This window comes from Ambystoma mexicanum, chromosome 6p (genome assembly GCF_040938575.1).
Source record: "Ambystoma mexicanum isolate Mex_15411 chromosome 6p, UKY_AmexF1_1, whole genome shotgun sequence".
Lineage (NCBI taxonomy): Eukaryota > Metazoa > Chordata > Amphibia > Caudata > Ambystomatidae > Ambystoma > Ambystoma mexicanum.
Window position 1 is genome coordinate 1,466,903,448 of NC_090935.1, and position 25,375 is coordinate 1,466,928,822.

A 25,375-nucleotide genomic window follows, 5' to 3' on the forward strand; every position below is an offset into this window, starting at 1 on the left:
CCCGGTGGGTCCGTTGGCTGGGCCTTGGGTGTTTGCGGCCAGTAGTCTTCGTGTACTGTTGTGCTAGTCTATGTGTGTTTTTTGCTTTGTTGTTGCAGTGTAGTGAAGTGTGTGCAGTTTGTTGTGCTGTATGTTTTTGGTTGTGTTTGGTTTGGAGTTTGAGGGGTGTATGCAGAGGGGAAATTGTTAGTGGAATTGGTTAGTTGGCATCTCTATCCTGAATTGGCATGTTGGGCTTGCGTAATCTCTCCAGATGGGACGGGCGCAGTTTGTGCCTCTGTCCTGATCTGGGCCCGTCCGGCATTCAAGGTCCCTTTCACATCTCGCCCCCACCTTCACCAGCCTCCCTCACAACCCCACCTGTCCTCCCTACCCACTCATATGGCCAGTGCACCTGCCAGTGTCCACAACTTGGTTAGTGTGGTGATTGGCAATATCCTGACAATTCCACAACACTGTGGTACCTAGTAGCAACTAAGGGGCGAGTGAAGATGTTGGATGGGATTGGCTGGGGTTGTTAACTCAGTCTCTATGGGTGTCGCCTGTGTTCCATTATACCCGGCGTCACCTGTCCAGGTGCCGTGGGTGCTTCTCAGTCGGTTCTGGGAGCTTGTCAGTGTCCTTTTCGGTTTAGTCATTCTTTTTTCCCTTCTGTTGTTTTGGTTTTCAGTTGGAGTTTGTGGTGTTGAAGAGCCAGGTTTTTAGTAATTTTCTGAATTTTAGGTGATCTTTGGTGTTTCTCATTTCTTTTGGGATGTTGTTCTAGGTTTTTGTGGCTAGGTGGTAGAAGGAGGTGCCGCCAAGTTTTTTCTTAAGGTATGGTTTTAGTTCCAGGCGGATTTCGTTGCTTGACCTGAGGAGTCCCGTTTGCTTTTAGATTGTCATTTTCTTTTGTAGGAATTCTGCTCCTTGTCCACAGATTGCCCTGTGCGTTATGCACATTGTTCTGCCAGGAAGGCAGTGCAGGTGTGCGACTGGCGGAGGAGGGGACCTGAGCCCGAGATCAGACGGTGGCCAGGTAACCAGTGCAGTTTCAGTTTCAGCCAGGAAGTCAGCAGGGGAGAGGAGGAGAAAAAGCAGAAGCAAAGAGAAAGGTTTTGATGTGCTTCCGGAACCGGAGATGATTCTCCTCAAGTTTCAGGGAGGCAGGGAGGCTGTTCCAGAGGGAGGCCCCAGCTGAAGAAAGAGATCTACCACCAACTCGTTGCTTGGAGAAGCGACTGACCCTGAGGGAGTTGGAGGCAGATGAGCGAAGAGCTCGAGAAGGAAGATATTTAGGAAGAGAGTTGAAGGTATTGAGGCCCCAAGCCCCAGAAGCCCTTGTGGTCAATTCAGAGGGTTTTGAACTTAATCCTCGCAGCCACTGGGAGCCAGTGCAGAGATTTCAGTCCTGGAGAGATACGATCCCTGGGCTTGAGGCCAAGGACAAGTCTCGCAGTCCTGTTCTGGATGAGTTGCAGAGGACAGAGTAGAAGCAGGCAGATTTAGAAAGAGGCTGTTGCAATAGTCCAGCATAGAGAGAACCAGAGCTCTGGAGACAGTGAGCTTCTGGGGGAAGGAGAGGAAAGGAAGAATACCTCTGAGGAGGTGCAGCTGGTAGTGTGGCTTCTGAGATGTTGGAGATGTGAGGAGAGAAGGAGAGTGTGGAGTCGAAGATGACCCTGAGGTTTTTAGCCTGACAGGTGGGAGCAAGAAGAGGGCCAAGAGAGGCCAGCCAGAGAGTGACAGGAAAGGAGGGTGTGCCAATGAGGAGAATCTCAGACTTACTGGCATTAAGGCAGAGATCATTGGCGGCACACCACTCCTGGATGGCGGACAGTCAGAGATGAGAAAGGGAGAAGAGGTGGCTGAGGGTAGCCTGAAAATTAGCTGAGTGTCATCCGCATAGCACTGGAAGTTGGGGCAGAGAGCAGCAATGTGGTGAGCTAGAAGTGCCAGGTATTGGTTGAACAGCCAGGGAGAGAGGTCAGACCCCTGGGGAACAGCACAGGTAGAGATGGAGATAGAGGAGGGGAAGGACCCAAGTTGAACCTGGGAGGGTCGATCAGAGAGGAAAGAAGTCAGCCACGCTAGGACCTGACTGGTGATCCCCAGGTTATCACAGAGACAGTTGAGCAGGATGGCATGGTTGACTGTGTAAAAGGCAGAAGAGAGATCAAGTAAGATGAGGACACAGCGGGTGTTGGAATCGAGGTGGAGAGAAGGTCTTCACGGATGTTCAGGAGAGCAATTTCCGTGCTTCTGGCAGTGAGTCAGCCAAAGGGGGGGGGGGGTGAGAAAGCCTCAACTGACACGCGCTTAATGGGTCGGATTACGGAGAAGGTGGGTGGCAGTGATGGAGTTGGCCTGAGGGGTAGAGAGGGTGAGCTGGGAGGAAAGAAGAAAGTGATCACTCCAGGAGAGAGGAGTGGTGAGAGGGATAGAAAGGGAAAGGTCTGAGGAGATCAGAACATCCAGTGTATGCCCTGCAGAGTGAGTCGGGCCAGAGGGGAGAATAGAGAGAGAGAGAGAGAGAGAGAAAGAGAGAGAGAAAGAGAGAGAGAAAGAGAGAGAAAGAGAGAGAAAGAGAGAGAAAGAGAGAGAAAGAGAGAGAAAGAGAGAGAAAGAGAGAGAAAGAGAGAGAAAGAGAGAGAAAGAGAGAGAAAGAGAGAGAAAGAGAGAGAGAGAGAGAGAGAAAGAGAGAGAGAGAGAGAAAGCTCGCGAAAGAGTCCAGAGGAAGGACAGGAAGCATCCCGGTGGATGTTGACGTCTCAAAGGAGGAGGAGTTGAGTGGTTGAGGCCGGGAGGGAAGAGGAGAGGTCCGCCCACACAGAGAGAAAGGAGGAGATCTGACCAGGTGGCCGGTAGATAGTAGCCACAGAAAGGGAATGGCTAGGAGAGAGAGCCTGCAGACGAGGCATTCGAAAGAGGAGTAGGCCTGCGCAGGAATGACAGAGGCAGGAATCCACTCGGGGAAGATCAGGGCTAGACCCCCTCCGGATCGGTTGGAACTGGGCGCGGGGAGGATCTTGTAGCCGTCAGGGAGGAGAATGTTAAAGCTCGTGGCAGAGCTAGCCGTGAACCATGTCTCGGTGAGAACGAGGACATCGAGGTCAAGTTCCTCCAGAAGGTGGCAGATGTCAGAGGAGTGTTTGACAGCTGAGCAAGAGTTAAGAGTGGAAATATGGAGAAGGTTACCGTCCTTGAAAGGCTTCCGGGCAGGGGTACAAATCAGAGATATACCCTGCGGAGGTGTAGAAGAGGCCCGGGGGGGAGGGGCAGAAAGGGAAGGAGGAGAGGGCAAGATAGCCAAGGAGGAGGCAGCAGGGGGAGGCGAGGAAGCCGTGGAGGGGCAGGGGACAGCAGGAGAAGAAAGGAAATTGATGAGGCGTGGGAAGCGTCTATCGAAGAGGAAAAGGTTGGCCTGATGGCCTTGGACCAAGACGGTACCATTCACAGAACTATTAATGACCTTAGAGGAGTGGAAGGAGGCCAGGAGGGACTCCCACCGGGTGCCACCATTAATGGGAGAAGAAGAGAAAGGAGAGAGAGCACAGAGGCCATATGTAGGGTTCATAGGTCTGGTGAGGGAACGACAAAGAGGATGTTGGTGAAAGTTTGTCTGGAGGAGGCACTGGTATAGGTGTCAGTGATAGGGAGGCCTGGGTTGGAGACCAGGATGTCCTTTTTAAACTTCTTCCTACCAAATTTAGTGAGGAGAGCAGGATAGACGATAGAGAAGCAGTTAACTTTCTGTTGCTGACTTCATTTGACCATTACTTTGTATAGTAGGAAGTCCGAAGGAGGGGCAACGACTTCTAAGAGAAGATTTCAAATTTTAAGATTGAACCAGTGGTCGTCAAAGGTGTTTGGATCTCTGGTGCAAAGTCCCACTTTACATTGACCCAGCACACATGTTTAGAAACATCCTTATTGTTTTGAATTTATCCACTAAATCTTATAGGCATTAAGTCCAACACTTTCCATTAAAAGCCAGTTAATAAAGCGCTTTATCAAACCAGATCCATAATACGTCATATGCATATTTGCTCTCCCTTACCACAGTCCCCAAGTCAATGTAGGACTTTGCCTTCGGAAAGACAAGTCATTCTAATGCCATCAGAGTACAGGAAACCATGTGGACATGCATTTTCACCAATATTCAACACCTGGCAGTGAATATCCTGTCCCTCTGGTAATGTGACATCAACTGCAGTGGCTCCTGTGCTGTCGATATCCAGAAGTTTGGCAGGTGATAAAGGAGCAGGACATCAAATAAGGACTGCAGTGGAACACTTGGTGCTGCTGCTGTGCCGAAGAGAAGGCAATCTATAGTATGGTGCACCTGTGTAGACCATTGAAGATGCAGCTCTGATCACTTATGACTGGAGGAAAGTTCAGGTAGGAGATGGGCTTCTCAGATTTTTCTGTGTTTCTTTGGATTGTAGTTAACCCATTTACCTAGGCTTCGGGCTCTGTTGGCTGCTTGTGATCTCAGTCCAGCTGCTTCTTCATGTTTGTGTTTCAATGCTGTAACATAGCAGCAAGGCCATCCTGAATGGAGATCTTTGACAGATTGAAAATGTGTTATGCCCGCAAGGTCAGAAAAAGGAATCCAGGTTCCTCAGTTGTCTTTGACGGTGCAATTCTGGTATCCTCAGATAGAGGAAGAACTTTTCCGTTGAACAACTCTTGGAATAATGAAGGGCCCAAGAGTGTTTTCTCACAATTCCTCTTCTGTTAGGCATGTCCGTCTCTGCTTGGGACCTGATATCGGGTTTGGCAATCTAAGGATTTAGTCCATTGGGCTATATGGGCAAATGGGGAATGAGGTGGTACGCCACTCCCAATCACATGGCTGAATTTTATCAAACTTTTGACAACCATCCACACTCACTAGGTTGACACATTCAACTTTTGCATCTTCTTCACAGGTTCTCTCAGGTGTGGAATCAAGCCACCATTCATAAAGTGGTAATAACTGGATTTGGTAAATGTAGCCCTCTCCCTGAGGACGGCAGCAGTCATGCCTGCCATGCCCATAAACAGCCACATACATATCCCACACACTTTCCTGAACAAAAAGAGCCTGCTTGTTGTGTTCTGTACTCTATTTACACAGGAATTGCCTCTAGAGACACCACAATGTACAGCAGGTTGTACCCCATTAGAATCAAACCAAGGCTGCAACCAAGCAGTGAAACACCCACAGCTAACCACATGAGGAGATCCATATAGGTAAACAATGCACCTTTGGGAAGCATAACCCTGTGGGATTTGGTACCAATCAGGTGGCCTAATCGGCATTTGTGTCCCTCCTGGAAGCCCATCAGTAAAAATGTGGGTAAGCCAGCTCAGGGAAAAATGAGATTACGAAGGGCTTTGTGCTAGAGCAAAGTAGACCTTTTGCGCTCAGTCCTCTCATTCCCTAGTGATACCCGTCATGAATTCAACACTATGCCCTGTATCTATACCTTTTGCTTCCATGGTCCATCTACCCCCACTGAAGACACATGCAATGCAGAGGCACTGTCCTCTGATGTTACACGAGTACACTGAAAGACATTTTGAATCACAAACAACTTATAAAGGAGTATTTAGGGCACACACTCCTCAGTTTGCCATTTGGCTCTCACAAGAATGAAGCAGACCTACACCAAGCCACAAATATTTAGTTTGGTGCAATAACATATGCTTCACTGTAGTCTAAAAATGTCCCCAGGAATGTTTATTTTTTTATTTATTTTAGTTTGCTTTTTATTTATAAAATATCTGGGGTTTCCAAACTGATATTCACTACAGTTAATTAAAATCTACCTTTACAATGTAAAGAAAATGTTTCTTCCACATACCTGCAACTTAAAAGCCAATTCAAGCTTTAGTGCCCTGAGATCATCAAGTTGCTGCCTGAGAGCTGCTAGTGAGTCTTGCTTCTCACAGACATCTTTCTCCAGCATCTTCATGGCAAGCTCCATTTCCTGTCTCATTCCAATTTGAACTTCTAACTCTTTTTCTACATCCTGAAAAATAAGCAATAATGAATTTAGATTAGGAATTCCACTGTCAGATATAACCATAAACAATAGTTCAGTCGATTATGCATTTTTTTTACAACTTGAGTCAATATTCCAAGTCGCTAATTTCAATAACAAACACATAATGTTCAAATTTCAAAAAACAGAAATGTATGCGCGTCTTCAAACTGCGTGGTCAGTCTTTTGAGCCTTGATTATCAGTGAACAATTACCAACATCAGCAAATGTTAAAATCCAGATAGCCCACAGAGCAGCGTGGGCACATTACTAGAATGTGTTTCCAATGGCAGTGGAGTTGGGTAGGATGTTCACAGAGTACCTTACAGTACATTTCATTCATATGGCGCTGAACTATGAGCAGAGCGCCTCAATCAAATCTATGTGTACCTGCTGTGAAATGTCACTAGCAAACAGAAATGTATCTGGTCAAATGTACTTTCATTTAATTTAACATGTTTAAGAGCAATCACTTCTGTTAATATGAACTATGGTAATTAAGTCTGAATAGATCCCACATCATCATTAACTGTGGCAAAAATACAGTTGCACGCCTAATCTAGATTCAAGCTAGGGCACAGGCGTTCAAGAACCCTGTTGATATTTGACCTTTTTCTCATTCTAACCTATGACAAAGTGGACCACTTGTGTTAACCTGGATGTGGTGCGCGTTGTCTCCTCTTTCTCTAAACCGACCCAGCAGGTTACTGCAGCTTTGGAGCATTCACAAGAAGTATACCTTTGTATTGCGAATGTGTGAGCAGCTTCCTCATTTTTAAAAAAAGAAAAAAAATGTAGTCTTAAAAAGAATCCACTTAACCCTGTGACAGGGCCAGCGTCCCCACACTGTATATGGGGGAAAGGACACCTAGGTCCCGCTCACCTGGGCACGAGTCTGGATGTCGGCAGACGCCAGTCACCAGCTCCTCCATTGCCACCGGGCTGCTTGGATAACCTTCCTGTTTGGGGCGTCAAAAGGCAAAACACTCCCACGCCAGGCTCTGTGCTGAATTGCCCGATCCTCTGGGAGGTGGCCTGTCGATCCCGGCGTTACAACGGGAAACACTGTGTGGAGTTCTGTGATGGCAGTGGCATCCCTTCCCCATGCCCCCCCCATCTGTGTCTAGGGCTCAATAAGGAGAAAGCTGGGCTCTGCCCTGCCCTCCCATCCCCCCCAGCATGAAACAAGTCTCTAGCCAGCCGGATCAAGACCCGGGGAGAAAGGCAGAATCGATGGACCGCCCTGGACAAAAAGGGTGCAGGGCTTAACCCCTCATTTAAAACGATTCCCACCACCCACATCCCTCCCAGAAGGGGACCCATTCACAGATTGGCCAAGAGTCATAGCCCAATCAGGACAGAGAGCGATTGGTTTGAGGGGTCAGCAATGCGAGGCGGACAACTATATGATGATTGTTCAAAATATGCCATTTTATTAAAGTAATAATTATATCAAAAGGGTTTAGCTGCCTAACAAAACTAAAGGGAAACATTGACACAAGATGTCTGGCCCTCACACTAAACATCACATGCAAAAGAAAACATGGCAATTCAATTATCAACAATGATATTCACAGTTTGATAACATTTTAGCAACCTCTGTGAACTCCCTTCCCCAGGACTCAAGATGCATTCAGCTTCAATGTTCATAAAAAGAAATAAGGAAATCCACATAGATGGTAAAGTCTCAATTCAGTTCTTGAAGTCTCAATGTTCAGGTACAGTTTTGTTAACCAAAGTTGCAATAACAAAGTTCTTCTTGGTGAAATAAGGTAATTCCACTTCCTCAAAATAGCATCAATGGTTTACCCAGCTACAATGCTTTGCCACCACTTCTAGTTATCCAAGACTACTTTATACAATTCAAAAGAAATACAACTTCCATAAATGTTAGTGGAAACCAAGTCCTGGTTAATTTTTATGTAGCTATTCACAAGATTAGAATTCACAGTAGGTCCATTTGTCTGGATGACTTCACAGTCCTGCTGCTTCTACTTCAACAACTTCAATTCTATTAGAGTTTACCATGAGGATATTCTCCTTTGCCTCCAAGCATTCCACTTCATCTGTACTACTGAAGTCTTGCATCTACTGCCAACCAGATATACCACCACAGCTTCAGTACTTTGTGATTCGAGACATTTTGACAAGAATCACTTTCAGGTACTTCAACATCTTCAAAAAGGCGAGGCACTCTTCCTCTGAATATCTCTCTATAGCTCTCTGCCTCGCTCTAGCTCGATCTCTGAATATCTCTCTGCCTCTCTTGTCTGTTTACAACCACAACAACTTCAGTATTTTGTAATTTATTTTATTTGAGTAATAGACATGAAGCATTAAGGCTTTGTATAGACAACATAAAACCATACATTTACAATTACATAAAACATGATTTGTATCAATTTAAAATTGAGATAAAAACCTGTACTGTATAAAACATTTACCACAATATATTAAAAATCTGAACACATTTCCAATACAATTTCACCATAAAATACATAAAATTTGATCATTGCCCTCCATAAAGGTTTGCTACAACATTGAAGTATCAGTGCAATCCATTTGATTGTCATAGGATTTCAGAAACTTGGTTCTAATAAAGGTCAGGCTCTCACATTTAACCATAATGTGCTCTAAAGATTCAATTTCCATTCCACCACAATCTACAGAAATGTTTGGTATGAGGAATACCTACTATCTCTTTGCCTCGCTCGTCTGTTTGCATCCACATCTTCAGTATTTAGTAATTTATAACAGTTTTCAGGTATAATAATATTCACTTTCGGCCGCTTCAACTCCTTCAAGTAGACAAGGCACTGTTCCTCTGAACATAGAGGCAGCCTCTGTCTTCCTGGTCTGCCTTCCACAACAACCTAAATGTGTCTTTAGGACCCATTTCTCTCCTTCTCCAACAGTTAATTGGCAATATAGGTTGTGTCAACTTCATACAATGTTTAAAAGCAAGAAGTGTTCGCTTCCCCAACTTTGCCTTCACCTCTTTGCCAAATAATTACACAGAAGCCTTGGTGCCACTTTCTTGGCTTCAGGCAATGCTTGCACACTTGTAACTTAGGCACGGTTGAACTTCTATTGGGCTCCAAGTAATTGTTAGACCATGTTCTGGCTTTGGGAAAGGCTGCTTTCAATCTTAAGGAAATACTCTTGGCTTGGGCAATACTTGTGTTCTCTCCAACTGCAGATACAATGTTAAACACTCGACTTCTGTTAAGAACAATGGTTGTTCGCATAAATAAAGAAATACACTCTTCACTTGGAAAACTAAACTACGCACACACTACCACATCTTCTCAGGTTTTACAAGGTTTAAATGTTCAACAATGGTTTCCTTGGAGAGACACGCAACCACTTCTTCATAAAGTTTAAGAGTCTAACAATGGCTTTCAGCGGAGTTTGCTTTCACGCGAGTAAAAGATTTCTGATCACATGCGAGTGCTACTTTCCATTGTCCCCTTGTTAGGAACTCAACAAATAACTTCAGCTCGCTTCTGCTTCTACGTGAGTGACCATTATGCTGGATACTGTTGCTGGCGGTGCTTGCGCAAGGAATCATAACGCCAAGTTTGACTAACCGGCTTCTGTGATCCTATTTCAACGTATTGCACAACTTCTAATGCTTCTGACTCACTTGGGACCCACACCCTTCGTCATCTCCGGCCGAGCCACTCCATTAAGGAGCCTCTCTTGTTCCTGAGACCCACAGCTTGACAACAGCTTCTCGCCTCGGTCTCCGACACATTTCCTGGCCGGCAACCACTAATCAGGCTCACATGGGGAAAGGCACCCTTCCTGCATGCCTTCTGCTGCGCAGCCTCTACACCTCAGAATTGGGGAAGCGGGGGGGCGGCGGCGGGGAGACCCTCTAAGAACAAGCAGGTGAAATCTGCTGCATCCACGTTCCGGCGTCCCTTTGGTTGTCCCACTTCTGCTTGGTTTGCCAACACTGTGCCTTGTTCTTTCTGCCTCTGCTACTACTGCACACACTCCATTCACAGTTCCAGCTCCTTCTAATTGCCAGCACCAGTGGGGTGCTTTTATGCCTTCCAGGTTCCTTCAGGTATGGGCTGGTAGGCTTCATTGCCTCACTACTGCTACAGCGTAACTCTTCAGTCCTCTACATCGTCCCAGTACTTGTGGGATTATGGGACCTGTAGTCTTTAACAACAAAATCATCTCTTTTCAACAAGTTCTTGATTTTAAGAGTAGATTTCCTTCCCTTAGCATCATTAAGAGATGAACCTTTAGGATTTGTTGTTACAGAAGAAGACAGTTTGCTTATGGCAATATTTCTAGATTCCTTTACATTCTGCGATTGGGAGGAAGGAAGATTTTTATCCCGAAAAAACTTGAGTGATCTTTCTGTTATCAAGGCTTGTTCAGTTTGTATGGCCTTTGTGCCCAGAGCCACAGATTTTATATGTAGTTCTGGGACATTATGACAATTAGTCATTACCTGTTTTTGTAATATGAAAAGGTTATCCCTTTTAACAGACTTGTACTGCGTCTCATCCCATGGGATCTCCTCACCACCTCGGGCCCCGTCTAACAGGTGATCCTCCCGCAGTACACCACACCCCAAGGTCAGGAAGCATCTGCCTTTCCCTGGCCACCTGGGAGGAGACTTTAGGCAGAGTTTCAGTGAGGGATCCATGGGATTCGTCACAGTAGGAAAAAGCCAGAAAACAGCAAATGTGGGTTGTGAGGTTGAGTTCAGCAGTGAAGTTGGAGGACCAAAAGGTGGAAAGAAGGAACAGAGGTTTGCATTGGTGGTTCTGCGGTACGAGTATGTATGTGTGGGAAGTAAAAGTGGGGTAGGCTGAGGGTACGGAGGAATGTGAAGTGGATGCCATTTCATGCGAAGTGTGGCGCCGAGTAGTGGTAGTTGGGAGAAGGGAGTAGCAGAAGGAGGGATAGTAGGAGCACTGGAGAGTAGTAGCAGTAAGTGGAGAGTAGTGGGAGGAAAGCGGTAGTAGCGAGTGGAGAGTAGTGGGAGGAGAGAGTCGAAGAAATCTGGAGAGAGTAGTCATAGTGAGAGCAGGGGAATGAGGGTAGAACAGTGGTAGTGGGAAGAGTAGCCGAGCAATGAGGGAAGAATGTTGACAGACAGGGGTGGACTGGGAAACAAGAGGTCCTGGAAATAATTTTCAAAGTGGCCTCATATTACACATGTTGACCAAGCCCAACCCTTTTCCTATGGGAACATTTGGAAATGCAACACAAAAGAGGCCCAGAGTGCCGAGGTCTACCGGGAAATCTCCAGAGTTCCCTATAGGCCAGTCCAGCCCTGTTGACAGAGGGCAAGGAGAAGTGTACGTTAGATGGACAGTGGATTAGGGGAAGAGACGAAAAAGGGATGAGTGTAGAGAAGGGAGAGGTACATCTTGGAGTAAGTGGCGTAGCCTAGGTCTCTCAGAGCATGTGTAAGGCACTATCCCAAATTGGTAGAACACTAACCCATGGATAGGATAGGGAAAGATAGGAATTCCCAGAGGGAGTTTGTGCGCCTGCATTTAGGGAAACCACCTGAAAACGAAGGTTAAAAATTTAGACAGCAGGGGTTACTGATCTATATAGCACTAATTTGGGGGTTACAGATGCCTGGCTAAGAGAGGGAAGACCCAGGAGATGAGGGAGGGAGGCAGGGTCCCAAAATGATGAATAAAAACCTTTGAACCATCTCAAGGCATCAGAGTGATTTCTGCGACTGCGCGTCACAACCCCCAAAAACACAATGCAAATAAAGCTAAATCCTTACTGGTGTAACATGCATGGGCAGCTAGCATACAGGGTGAGCAACATGGGGCCCTCCAGGAGAAACCCCTTTAAGAAAATGGGTGCCTGTTTGACAAACTCAATTCAACTTCAAGTTTCAAAGTACTGCTTCTGAATTTGCAAAGAATCTTAAAGGATGTATATTCTTTGCAAATGCGCAGTGAATTGTGTTTTTATGACAGCCTTGTTTGAACTGCCTATAGATCAGAAGCCTGTGTGCTCAGATCATTGGGTAGTGTGTAAGACCCACCACTGATGCATATGCACAGCAAATGGTATCAGGTAGGGTAGGCAGCACATTTCTCTGTCCCGGAAGAATGCTACTACACCATGGACAGGAGAATCAACTCATTTTACATTCCTATCACAGACTGGGATGGTGTCAAATCACCAATGTCAGAATTGTTAACTCCCACTCTGGCCTATGTGCGCTTAAACTAAGAACCTGTGGTCTGAAAAACAGGACAGATTGCAGGAAACAACGTATTGACTTTTTGGGGTGAAAAACAGTATGGGCGGATGAGTTGTACATTTATATGAGGTACTTAAATGGGGCAAAACCTGGGAAAATCAAGCATAAAGATGCAACTAAAGTGGCATCGAAGAATTCTAGGGTTATGTAAAAGTGATGAAGCAATTCTAGGGATAGGTGAAAGTGGCACCCGGGAATATTTTGGGGTAATGTGAAAGAGCAATGTGAAAAAGCCTTGGCATAACATTTTGGGGATGGAGGTGCTGGGGGCAAGGAGGTGTGTGCGGGCAATGTCTCTCAGTAATATAGGGTGGGCAATATGCAACAGACATTTGTATTTTTATAGAGCAACGTGGAAATTAGGTAGATAAATTGGAAACGTTTAACTGAAATGGGCATTTTCTGGTGGCAGTGTTAAACTGGCATAACAATTGTCTCAGTCTCAAGTAATTGTAGAAACTATAATACCAGTATGATTATTAGCGGGGGCAAAACTGGCACAGCAAAGTTAAAGCTGGTAAGAATTTTCTGAAGGCAAACCAAAAACTAGCATGACCGCTTTTTAAGGCAAAATAAGAATGTCATGGTTGAAACGAGTGTATAATTGCTAAATGTTTGCCTCACTGCTAAAATATATTTGAGATTTAAGCAATTGCCATAGCATTTCGGTTCTGGACTGCCCATGTGGGTGGGACAAAGACTGATATGCAAATGGTTATTCCCTTCTGTGAAAGGTACAATGAGCTAAAGTGTGGCTGCGGACTCTTGAGTGGGGTTCCTTACCACAGAACAGGTAATTTAGCCGTGTTCGTTCTCGCAGAAGGCCGCCTATGACTATTTTTTGAAAGCCTTGTAGAGTATAGAACTGGATTTGAAGACGATACATGCTCGCAGTGGGAGCCAGTGAAGTTTGATGAGGGTAGCAGCGATGGTCTAATTTGCTGAGTCCTCTTGAGTCATGCGGAAGCGTGCAGAACACATCAACGGGAATAACGGTAATGGCCAGAAGGTCTTCCAATAAGGCGATGCCACCATTCAAGTACGAGAGGACCATTTCTTAGACAGCTTATCTGAATGAAGGGCTTGATTTTCTGCAGGAAAGAATGCTGGTACCTAACTGGTTGAGTCCGACTTGCTATGTACTGTTTGAAGGAGCGGTGTCTGTCAACGTCGAACTCAAGGGACCAAGCGCAGGTGGCCAGCTTGGGTGTGAAGCCCATGAGGTTAATATCAAAGAGCCAGGTCTAGATGTTAAGGTGTTTGGAGGTGTTGGTTAGCAGTATTCAGTCTTGGAGGAGGAGAACAGGTAAGCATTGGACACCCAGGACTGAATCAAAGTGAGCCAGGCCTTGAGCCTGTAAAGGTCTTCGATGGAGGATATTGTGAGATAAAGTTGTGCGTCATCTGCCTTTTGGTGGATACAGATGTCGTGTAGAGCCAGGAGGGTCAAGAGTGGTTTCATGTCAAGATTAATGATCACGGGGTAGAGGATGGATCCTTGCAGGACTCCACAGGGGAGGTAGAATTGGTGATCTTGAGGAATCCATTTGTGTGAACTGGCAGCGATCAGCAAGGTAGGGCTTGAACCAGCTGAGGACAACCTTGCTTATCCATATGCAGCGATGTAGATCCTCGGTGAGTGTATGGTGGTCTACTGTGCCATTGCTGTTGAAAGGTCAAGGATTGCCAGGAGGCAAGGATGGCCATCATCAAGGGTTTTAAATGCATCGTCAGTCATTTTGTGGATAGCAATTTGTGCTGCATCTGGGTCTGAAGTCAGATTGGTAGGAATGAAGGAGGTTGTTGGATTGATGTGATGGAGGAGTGGCATGGCTTCTGCTTTCTCAAAGATCTTATCTAGGAACTGAAGACAAGTAATGGGGTGGTAGTTGCTGAGGTCATCAGGGTAAAGTGGTTTCTTGGAAGCAGGAGGATTTGTCTGGTCTTGAGGGTCTAGGGGAGGTTGCCTCGAGTTGGGGAGCAGTTGATTATTGTCAGGTAAGGGAGGCAAGCTTTAGTCGGAGTACGGAGGCAGCGAGGATGTGGTCTGCGTACAATGTGGCCTTGAAGGATGCAAGTGTGGCAACAAGGTCTTCGATAGCGAGTGTCTTGAGTTGTCCAGGTAGTTGGGGTTTTGCAGGATGGGATGTGTAGCGTTTGGTCAGTTGTGGCATTGATGTGTTATGTGTTGGCTGATCATGCTGATCTGGTTTAAGATGGTGGTGGATTTTTCAATGGAGTGTGTTGCGGTAGGGTCGAGCAGAGTGTTAATGTAGTGCTTTATGGCTTGGAAGGAAGGCTCTGCTTTCATTGTTGCACGTGGCTATGGTAGTTTGGTAGTAGTTTGCCTTGGGAATGGTTATGAGTTGTATGCATGTAGCACTGAGTTCCTTGAGCAGGGTGAGGCCAGATGTGCTGCAGAATTTTCGCAAAGTCTTTTCTTGTTGAAGTTGAATTCTTGAAAGTGTATAAGGATGCAGAAGGTTTAGGCTTGAGATTGTGTTTTTCCACTGGGGCATGGCAGTTAATGTTGGTTGAGTCGCAGTCCTGGTTCATCAGAGGTAGATCAGGTCCTGCGAGCTGGAGGTTTGGTGAAAAGGGACTGTCCTTTGGGGAGAGCAGAAAGTGGTAGCAAATGTTTTTGAAAGCCAATGGTGGTGACATTAAGTTGGGTACATGGCCATGATTCCTTGTGAATGATGGCGAGGCCTTCACTGATCTTGTTTGGATGGTGTGCAATCTATTCAGCCTCTTCCTAAAAGTGTGAGTGCAAGCCACTTTATAGCACACATTCAAGTTTATTACTGCTATAAGGATTTTTAAACTGTCAACATGCAGCACTAGGCTTTAAAATATTACCCCACCTTGAAAACCAAGGGTTCCAATAAAATGCCATTGACAGCAAGGAGACTACGCGCAATTGTGCTAAAAAGGTTTGCATTCCAGGAAGGAGATGCTGTGACAAATGTGGAGTATTCGTTTCTTCTCCCCAGAGGGGAGCCACCCCTTTTGAGGCTAGGGAGGTGAGACTGCTAAGCAAGACCCTCCCAAGAGGTCTGGGCAAATGAGACCTCACTGAGGGTACTCCCTTCTTGGGGACAAGGACTCCTATTTCCATAAGGAACTCCTGGTCCAGAGAACATTATATGACTTCATGGGAATTGGAAAGACTAACTTGTTTTGAATAATTCTGTTTTTAATCCACCAAGTAGTAGCATTTGCACAATCTCTTTGGCTACTGGTAATGCTGGATTTCGCCTGAACGACAAAGTCAAAGAAGGACACACCCTTTTTGTTTGTGATTACCTACATAAACTCGGGAAGAACTGTGAATGGAGAGGAAACTCCTACGCAGGTAGGAGAGTGATTCCTATGTAGAGGCGAGTCTCTGAAGAGGAGACATACTGGAGGGGCAGAGCTATGGTGGACTGCAGAGCCTGTGGTAGCATGGGGAGCGAGCCGAACACTAGCCATATGACAAAGGACTGGAATCCTTTCCGACCAAGAAGCCAAGGTTGGGGGAAGAGGTACAGAAGCAATTGTTTCCTCTGGTGGCGCGACCAGAGGGAAGCCGTGGTAGTCCTGCAGCCCGATAACTGATGCCAAGACCAGATGGCCGCCAGGGAGAGCCCAGATCCCCCATCTATGCCAGAAGGACAGACTAGCAGCAGCAGGGAAGCAAACGCCCCCACCCTCCAGAGAGACTACCACTGAGAGGTACGAACACCGGAATCAAAGCTGGGAAGGCCGACAAGGTTACAAGAATCTGAGAAACCTGAGGGGGCAATCGCCCCATGAGAAAGAGAGGAGTACAAACACTTTGAATCAGAGCTAGGAAAGCCGACAAGATTACAGGAGCCTGAGAAACAAGAGTGTGCAAGCGCCCTGTGTAAACTATGTTTATTTAGAGAAAGCATGTCTGCCATCAGGGAGTCCAACAGCCACAAAATAGTTATAAAGAGAATTGTGTTAAAAGGGAACCTGGAGAGGTTTTGAGAAGAAATCTTGCTTTCCGTAGACAATTGATGAACCTGAAGATGAGTACAAGCCATCCAAGTGATTGGGCCAGGCAGAAGCCGAAGATAAGCCTGTTTTTTAGTAATGTTTTTCCAAAGTGTTAGGGCCAGATTAGCTGGACAGGATTTTGGACTAAGGACTTGTTTTTTGACAAACACCATTAGTTTTAGTTTCTAGGTAGGGACCTTCACCTCAGATGGGGAAAGCTATTAGTTTTACATTTAATAAACACCCTTGAAACATGTCAGTTTTTGGTACGAGTCCTTCTGGTTCGCCACAAAGCTTACAGAGTAGACAAGTGTCATTGCAACATTTTGCATCAATTCAAGATCAAGGAAATGTCAAAATGTGCAGGTTAGTCTGACAGGTCTACACAAAGGCTGATCAGTTTGAAGGAAGAAGCCGACGATTGGGTGCAAGCTGAAATTCCTGGTCGAACAACGTTTTAAGTCTCTTTCTGAATTGCAAAGGTGCCTTTTGGTGTTCCCATCTTGGGATAGGTACGAACATTGTGCCTTGAAGCGTTAAACTACAAGTTGTCAGATGTAGAAGATAGTCTACTGGAGTTACAGATTTCCCCTTAAACCAAAAGTCAGGCCTTCACCTCAGAGGAATGACCCCCTAGTAGGATTTTCGTAGCTTATTTTCAGATCAGGATGGGGGTAAAAACCGAAGTGAACTAGGGGTTGATCAATAACGGTAACAAGGTTCTAATCTTGACACATAGTTTAATCTCTCCTGAAATCTATTGCTAAGTGAGAGGTTGCACACTCCAAATTTGAAATAGGGAAATTACTTCTGTCTCACTACTCTGAATACAGTCTAAGGGTTACAGACCAGCATAATTCATTGCCACAATCACAGGTATATAACACACAGCTTGCTATTTGCAACCTATTCAGGGGGTAGGGCCTGGCTCACCCCTTGCTCAAAAGAATATGGTCCCTCATTCTTTTTTTTTGTGTTTTTTTTTTGGGATAATTTTATTTTAGTTCAAAATATATACAAAGTACTACATAATAAACAAACAGGTAATATATACATCCAATATTGTAATGCAGTAATACAATAAAACAAATCCATTTCTTATCAACCTCCTCCAAAGGTCAAAGTTCACAGTTACAATCGGTTATCTAATACAATGTAAGGAATTTACCCCATATCTTTTCAAACCATGCCATTTTCCTTTCTCTACGGTCAAGAACTCTTTCCATGTCTGCCAGATCATGCATTTCTTTAAGCCATACTGCAATGTCTACAGAATCCGGCGTCTTCCATCCTCTCAGAATTTTCTTTTTACCCACCATAGCGCCTCTGAAAATACATTTTTTCTGACTAATAGTCAGATCTTCTAACATCAAATCACTGCCCAATATTAGAGTCTTGAAATCATATTGTAATCTTTCATCTATAACCTTCTCACAGATATTATCAAACTCCGACCAAAATCCTCTCACTCGTGTGCAATCCCATAACATATGTTCTAGCGTTCCGGATTCCTGTATACAAGCCCAGCAATCTGAGTTGTCACTCATGCCTCTCCTTTGCAATCTCTCTGGTGTCCAAAACACCCGGTTTAAGATCTTGATCTCTCTGTTAACCCCAAGGAACACAGTTTAACATTTTCACACATACGAGACCATTCAAACTCATCAATCTCGCCTCCAATTCTCCTGCTCCAATCCCCTCTGAAATCATTTCCTCTGTATGCAGCCACAACGATTCCATACACACGGCTAGCTAATCCACCCTCACCTAGTTTTGGAGTTCGTCTGAGCAGTTCCAAATTTAATCCATCTTTTACTTCAACCTCCCCAATAGCTTTCTTAATTTTCTGATAGTCTGATCTACTAAAATTTGAAATATTAAAGGTAGATTGAATCTCCTGCCCCGTCATCCAACGCCATTCCTTGTACAGGTCTCCAATACATTGCACGCCGCAAAGGAACCACTCATGCCAGAAAATTACCTTTCCTTCTATTTTTATTTTCGGATTCATTCAGATTGAGGCCCCTGGTTCTCTTAAAGCCTCAACACCAAGGTAACTATTCAGTCTTTCCCATGTGCTCCTTATACTCCTTGTTATAGGATATTTTAGGACACCTATTCTAGGTACCGTCGTCAGCATTCCTCTTGGAGAGAGTGGTCCGTGAAAACTGGTTTCAGCAAGAACCCAATCATCTGGCACAGTTTCCAAAAAGTCGGCCAGGAATTGTGAAGAAAAAGCCAAAGGGTATGCTCTGAAGTTTGGTACACCCAAACCCCCTTTTGACAATGGCAATTGCAATTTACATAACTTCAAACGGGGAGGTTTTTGGTCCCACGGGAAGCTCTGAATTATCCCATCTAGTTCTAACCAGAATTTTTTCTCGATATCCGGAGGTATCATGCCTAAAACAGTTTATCCTTGGGGCCAAAACCATTTTCAGTGCATTCACCTTACCCCAAAGTGGCGGGTGTAGTTGCCTCCACCTTTCAACATCTAATTTAAACGTTGAACAAACCATATTTATATTCTCTTTAATAAAATCCTTAAACCCCAGCGTTACACACACTCCCAAAAATAAGAGCTTACTAGCACATCATTTAAATCCCAACTGTGTGATTAGACTTTTGTTGCAAATGTGTGTTAGGGGTAGGACCTCTGATTTATTTTGTACCCCGAACACCAGTTGAATTCTGACAAAACATTCATCAATTTTGGAAGAGATTGTTTAAGGTTCCTCAGCACCAGAAGCAGATCGTCGCCATATAACCAAACTTTTTGCTGTTATCCCCAACAACTTACTCCCTGTATTTCTGCATCTGACCGCAGAGCTATGGCCAAAGGCTCAATTGCAATGACAAATAGTAACGGCGAAAGTCAGGTATAGAGTACTGAGCTCATTGCCCCACAATAGCGTGCCTGTTCTCTCTCTAGCGGTATAGTGCCCAGCTCACTTTTCAACAGCCCGAGGCCTAAGCTCTTTAAGCACCTAAAGCATGCCCATGCTGCCAAGCTTATCCCAGATTGTTAGTTCTTGCAGCTCTGCCAGTCGAATCGGGTCCAGGTTTGATTCTACTTATCTTTGGTCATCAGTAGCTCACTAGTTGCTGCATGGCTACTTCCTCCTCCTAGCACTTTATTCAAGGATGACTAAGCTTCCTCAGTCTCTCTCTGGCGATATACAGAGAGTTTGCCACCAGGAACTATCTTTGGTTGCCTCTTCGGAGTGGAGCCATTGGATAGGCTTAGTGCTCTTATTTGGTTACTGGCCCGCCCACTGTCTCAAGTCCATAACTTCCCAAGGCTTGATATGTCCCACTGGTCATAGTGAAAGTCGTGCCCTCTTCATTCAGCTCTCTTCCGACACTCAGCAACTTTGCAGACTTTTGTTTCGCTGGCTTTACTTGGGCTGTAGATCTTCCAGTAATCTGTGGTTGTCTGTGGAGATCCAAACTGACATGCAGGATAGTCTTTTTCTCTGTTCCAGGGCATTTCTCTGCTACGTTACCCACCCGCATGGGTAATAGGTTGTTGGAAACAGGGCAAAGGTACCTTGCCATAATCTAGTTCTAGATTAGATGGGGTGTAAAGACTATGAAGAGGACTGGGCACCCTACACTGCCCGAGGCCCTTACGCCAAGCTAGCCAGCTTTCTGACTTCCCTTTACAAGCAGCTGACTGTCGCATGTCAAATCCTTTAGGAGCTTATTCCACCATTTTGTGGCTAATCAGTCTCCCACGAACCACATCTTGTATTTACCTAAACAGAGCAAGTCTTACACTTTTGAGTAGAGGTTCCTGCAACAGATACAAGGTGCATCGATGTTGGACAAGTATTTAGGCCCACTGTACCAGGATGCCAAGTGGGTGAATGACAGGATCTTAAAGGGTATTTGTCATTTCACAGGGAGCCACCGTAGATCCTTAAGGATTGTGGAGATTTACTTGTGCCGCCTAGTCTACCTCATCTTTGCCATCAGGTCCGATTTTAATTACATTAACTAGCACAAGAACAATGTGTATTGTATATCTTGGAACAATATCTATAATTGGATCATATTTATGCAAGACCTTTTTACATTAAGCCAGTGGCATACAAAATTGGATGCGGATTTAGTCATGTGACACAGCTTTTGTCTGATCTGCAGCTGGTGTTTCCAACAGGCACACACTTTTCTGATAGGAATATATACCAGTTGCTATGGTGAAATACGTCTATGTACTTTGGACATGACGCCTGAAGATTCGGAAAACAGATTTCCTCCTTCAGAACTACTTGCAAATCCAACAGTGTACTCTCTCAATAGCTGCGCTGTGAAACAATACTCACTACAATAATTTCTTTATCTGATTGCGCTATTAGTCACTTTCAAACAGGTCAGGTAACTCTGCCCCACCGGTTTCTCAGTTCGCTAGCTATCCTTGATCACAGGGAAACATGTTGAGCATCCGTTTTGTAACTCCATTTTATTTGACAACTTGAAATGCCAAAGTGTTAACATTGAATACGACTTAAACCCTTTGAAGTACAAATGCCATCAAAGAAGGTGCAAAACAAAGTATTGGTGGCACGGTATGCAGCTTTGAGGAAAGTGAACTTCTCTCTAAATAAGGAAATGGAGTCTCAAAGGTCTTGATCGAACACTGCAGCAAGTCTGCAGCAATCCCTTGTGGTGACCTTATTAGTTTATATTTAGAAGCTTTCTGATGGATAGCTTATTGTCTGAGGAATAGTTCAGACAAAGTGTGCCAAGTGAAGTCTCTTGCAACAGATTTCAAGCCACATCAGAGGACTTGGTACAGAAATGGATCTTGATCAAAAAGAATATTTGAGATCTATGTAATCCATGATACATAGATCTGGAGCATGAACGCCTTCAAATTCTTGTACGTGGGGGTGGAGCCAGCAAGGGACCAGTGATTAAGTTTTCACTGCATGCTCCAGCACCACGATGAAATGACATAAAACCGAGGGGTTACCCTCACTATTTGCTTCCAAGTTGAGTCAGATAGCTCGTACATAGAGGGATGGCAGAAATTCATAAAGGTTCATATATTCATGGCCACAAATCCAGAAAACTATTTTGAAAATATTTTCCTTCTTTAATCCTGGGTAATTGGATAAACAGTTGCACACGGTTACTACTACAGCTGGTACTAGAATCCATAAATTAGTTCCATAAATGGTGCACTGAACTATGTAAACTAGCAGTACAATGTGTGAAAAGGGGCAAGCAATTCTGAAGCAGTCAGAAATCCCTGACCTCCCTACTGCGTCACTTCACCAGGTAGACCTTTCTCCTTCCCCATCCCTCTAACCAAAGACTTGGCCTTCGTTCAAGGGAATCTATGATTGAGCACCAGAGATTCGGCCTGGACAACCAATTTTCTTCTGCTTCCAATTATACATAGCAGGTTTCTGGAAATATATAGTCTCTTTCCTATTTTTACAAAGTAACACAGGTGCGTTTCAGCACTCGGGGAAGGCAGCAACCTACTCCAATTAGTTCTTGGAGGCATAGATGCCTGTAGTTGCTGCAAGGGGACGCTCTCACTGCTTTTTGCTCTGTGAAGCTAGCTGGAAGGCTGATTATGTGAAAGAACTATGCTGGGCTTCTGCAGACGAGTAGTGAGGGGAAAAGATTAATGCTCTCAGGGAAAATCCAATGAAAATCTAGTATCCAATGTCTCGATACTTGCGCCACTTGTATTACAGGAATTGGCACATGGGTTGTTCTTATCCTTGGCTTCTGCAGACGAGTCCTTGAACCAGGGAACTATCGGGTGTCCTTTCTCACTGTTGGATAGGAGGAAGAGGAAGCAGATTTAAGACCAAAGCGCCTGCCAAAAGCAGTTGCTGCAGCGGTACCTGGACCCGGTGAAAAGAAAGTGTCTGCCACTCTATGGCTACTAATGTCCTAAGAAGTAAGGGAGACGGGTCCATGACCCCACTAGCTAAGGAAACTAAGAAGCTTAGTGCTGAATGCCAAATGGCCACGTCGGGCCCTAGTGAAGGGAAAAGATTAATGCTTTCAGGGAAAATCCAATGAAAATCTAGTATCCAATGTCTCGATACTTGCGCCACTTGTATTACAGGAATTGGCACATCGGTTGTGCTTATCCTTGCCTTAGCATGTGGTGGCGGAGGAGGAGATATTAACAGCTCTGGTACTGCCAATTTCAATTGGCCAGTGTGAGAAACCTGAAGGAGTCTCACTTATTAGTCCCCGGGGATCTGTCATCCAAGTGGCCAGGACACAGCCATCGCTATTGGATCCAGTTCCTGGGGGTGGACTAGTGAGGGAGGATCACCTGGATGGAGGATCCTTGGGGAGTGGAAGTGGGACACCGACGAGTGAGATGTGGTATCCCCCTTCTCCTTATACCTTTTATCCATCCTACCCAGTTGGATACTCAGAACACTCTAACCCCCACGCCCCCACACTCTCCTTTTCTGACACGAACACTTTCGCACTCCGCGAGAGACAACAGACAAACACCAAGGCCATTTACCGGACATGTACCAACGCCAGGGTCAGGAAAAGTCAGGCAATTAACCTAAATCACACACACCCGACAGCCCTTTCTTTTCCCCACAGGGATAAAAGGTGGAGCACGAGAGCACAATACGAGCAAGGCAGATCGCACGAAGAGAAAGCTAACTCAGCATGGCAATTCAAGAGGAGGAGAAAGACTGTGCGAATCGAGAGGTTACCATGGTCAAAAGTGACCTTGCCCTTATCGACATAGGCCTGTGAAACCTCTGAAGAAAGAATCGTAAGACCGCAAACAATAGCCAGCGTGTGTTGCAGCAGGTGTCATCATTACATGGGCACCTCAAGTCCACGGTGGATTGATATCCTCGTAGTTGGAGAGGGACACAAAGAGGAATCCTTACCCGAATGCCCCAACCAAGGAAGGAAGGAACCAACAAATGGGGAAGTCATTTTTACGAAAGAAGACAGGGAAACCTGGGGCTGCAGGTGGGAAACTACAGTAGGGTCCATTCTACTGTTTCTACAAACACCTAATAGGCGACACCCGGTCGTGATGGTAGATGAACTCTCGCTGCATGAGGAGGAGGTGGTTGAACTGTGTGCTCTTGACTCTCCACACTCTATTCAGTGTGACACATCCGCATTATTGACGGAGGGACTAGATCTAGCAGCAATCCTATCAAGACCATTGGTGATACATAAAGTATTGTCTCCTGGCCAAAATAAACCCTAAAGAAACGTTTGGTTAAGGAAGTGCCCTCGAGGAAAAATCCTAGGTCTTATGAAGTTTGTGGACTTGAAACAAGAGGCAGTATATGGGATTTTGGGGCTTGAACTGATGGTAAGATCTAGTTACAATATTGTTCTAAATAGATCAAACGTGTGAACTGTTATCCAATATATCCTCTTTGAGGAATATATACTCCAGTGATATTGTTTGATTGCCCTTGCAGCCACTTTAACCCCATAAGTGGCAAGGAAGAGGTATCTCGTCCTTGGGATTACGTTCACAGTGCCAAGGACGAGATGGGAATAGTTTCTTACCTGTAACTCCATTTCTCCAGCATTGGTATCTTTCATGGATTCACATGCTTAGAATATTCCCCGTCGTCAGACTGGGACCCCTCGGTACACATATATAGCCTTTTCCAAAGGAAAACTTTCGACACTTTTGTGTCCTATCTACGTCCTTCTAGGACCCGCCTACGCATACTCCGCAGGCCGTGCTAGTATAGGGGCCCGCCCCCACGGCTCCCCTTCAGATTTCGGCCCCTCCAAAGTAGGAAGGGTTAAATTTATCACATACATTACATACGGGGAGTTTGGCGGGCGCATGTGAATCCATGAAAGATACCAATGCTGGAGAAATGGAGTTACAGGTAAGAAACTATTCCCTTCTCCAGCATTGGATCTTTCATGGATTTACATGCTTAGAATAGATTGTATAGCAGTAACGCTTGAGACGGCGGTGAGAATGTAATGTAACAATATATATATCCTCACCCTACTACACAATGCATATCTACCGTAGGGATAAGTTAAGTCATATAACGTTGCCCACATAAAGTATATCGCCCTTAAGAGGGTAGACAACAGAATCTCCACAGGGAGGAGCTTACCTTACTGAAACAGATGGCGCAGGACAGCTCTTCCCATCTGCACCTCGTCTGCATGCTGCCTGGCAAGGCAGTAGTGGCGGGTAAACGTGTGGGGCACTGACCATGCCGCAGCTTGGCATATGTCCGTCAGCGGAATCCCAGCCCATAACGCTGTTGAGGAGGACATCGACCTTGTAGAATGAGCTCTAGGATGTCCTTGCAGTGGCCTTCCGGCCTTAGAGTGACAAAAAGCAATCGTCGACGAGACCCATCTAGCCAATCCCTGTTTAGAGATTGCTCTTCCTCTCGTCGACGGACCATATGCGACGAACAGTTGCCGAGTAGCCCTGATGTCTTGTGTACGATGTAGGTAGAATTTCAGAGCCCTCTTAACGTCCAGGGTATGAAGAGTTTTTTCTGCTGCCGATGATGGAGTGGCGAAGAAAGTAGGCAGAACCACGGATGAGTGTTTGTGATATACCGTCGGAACCTTCGGGACAAACATAGGGTTAGTTGCCAGGACTACCTTGTCCTTAAAGAATCTTAGGTAGGGCGGGTCCACGACCTGCGCTTGTAGTTCCGAGATACGTCTGGCTGATGTGATAGCTATCAAGAATGCCAACTTCCACTAAATGAATTTTATATGTCGGACGTGGCCATAGGCTCGAAAGGCGGTTTCATCAAGCCTGCCAACACTGTGTTGAGGCTCCACGTCGGGGGAAAACGTTTCACCGGGGGAAAAACTCGAAATAAACCCCGCATGAAGTGTTTTACCAGTCTGTCACTGAATAGAGGAGACGACTGCCTCTTCCTTGTGAACCTCGAGATGGCTGCCAGGTGTACCTTTATCGACGAGGGGGACAATCCCTTTTCTGCCAAGAGGAGCAGGTAAGGCAGAACTTGTTCCGGCGTCACCAACAATGGTTGTAGGCCCCGTTGTCCTCTACACCATTCACAGAATCTCCGCCACTTATAGGAGTAAGATTTGTTAGTAGAAAGGGCTC

General features: G+C 45.4%; 1 protein-coding gene across 11 annotated transcripts in view; it reads right to left on the minus strand.

The window, feature by feature from the left end:
* The window catches only part of RUFY3 (RUN and FYVE domain containing 3), a 735,957-nt gene that overhangs the window by 171,295 nt on the left and 539,287 nt on the right, over positions 1–25,375 (minus strand). For all 11 annotated transcript variants that reach the window (XM_069626287.1, XM_069626282.1, XM_069626286.1 and 8 more), the window contains one exon: positions 5,832–5,999. In XM_069626287.1, the coding sequence (XP_069482388.1) occupies positions 5,832–5,999 (168 nt within the window). The remainder of the gene's footprint in view (positions 1–5,831; positions 6,000–25,375) is intronic.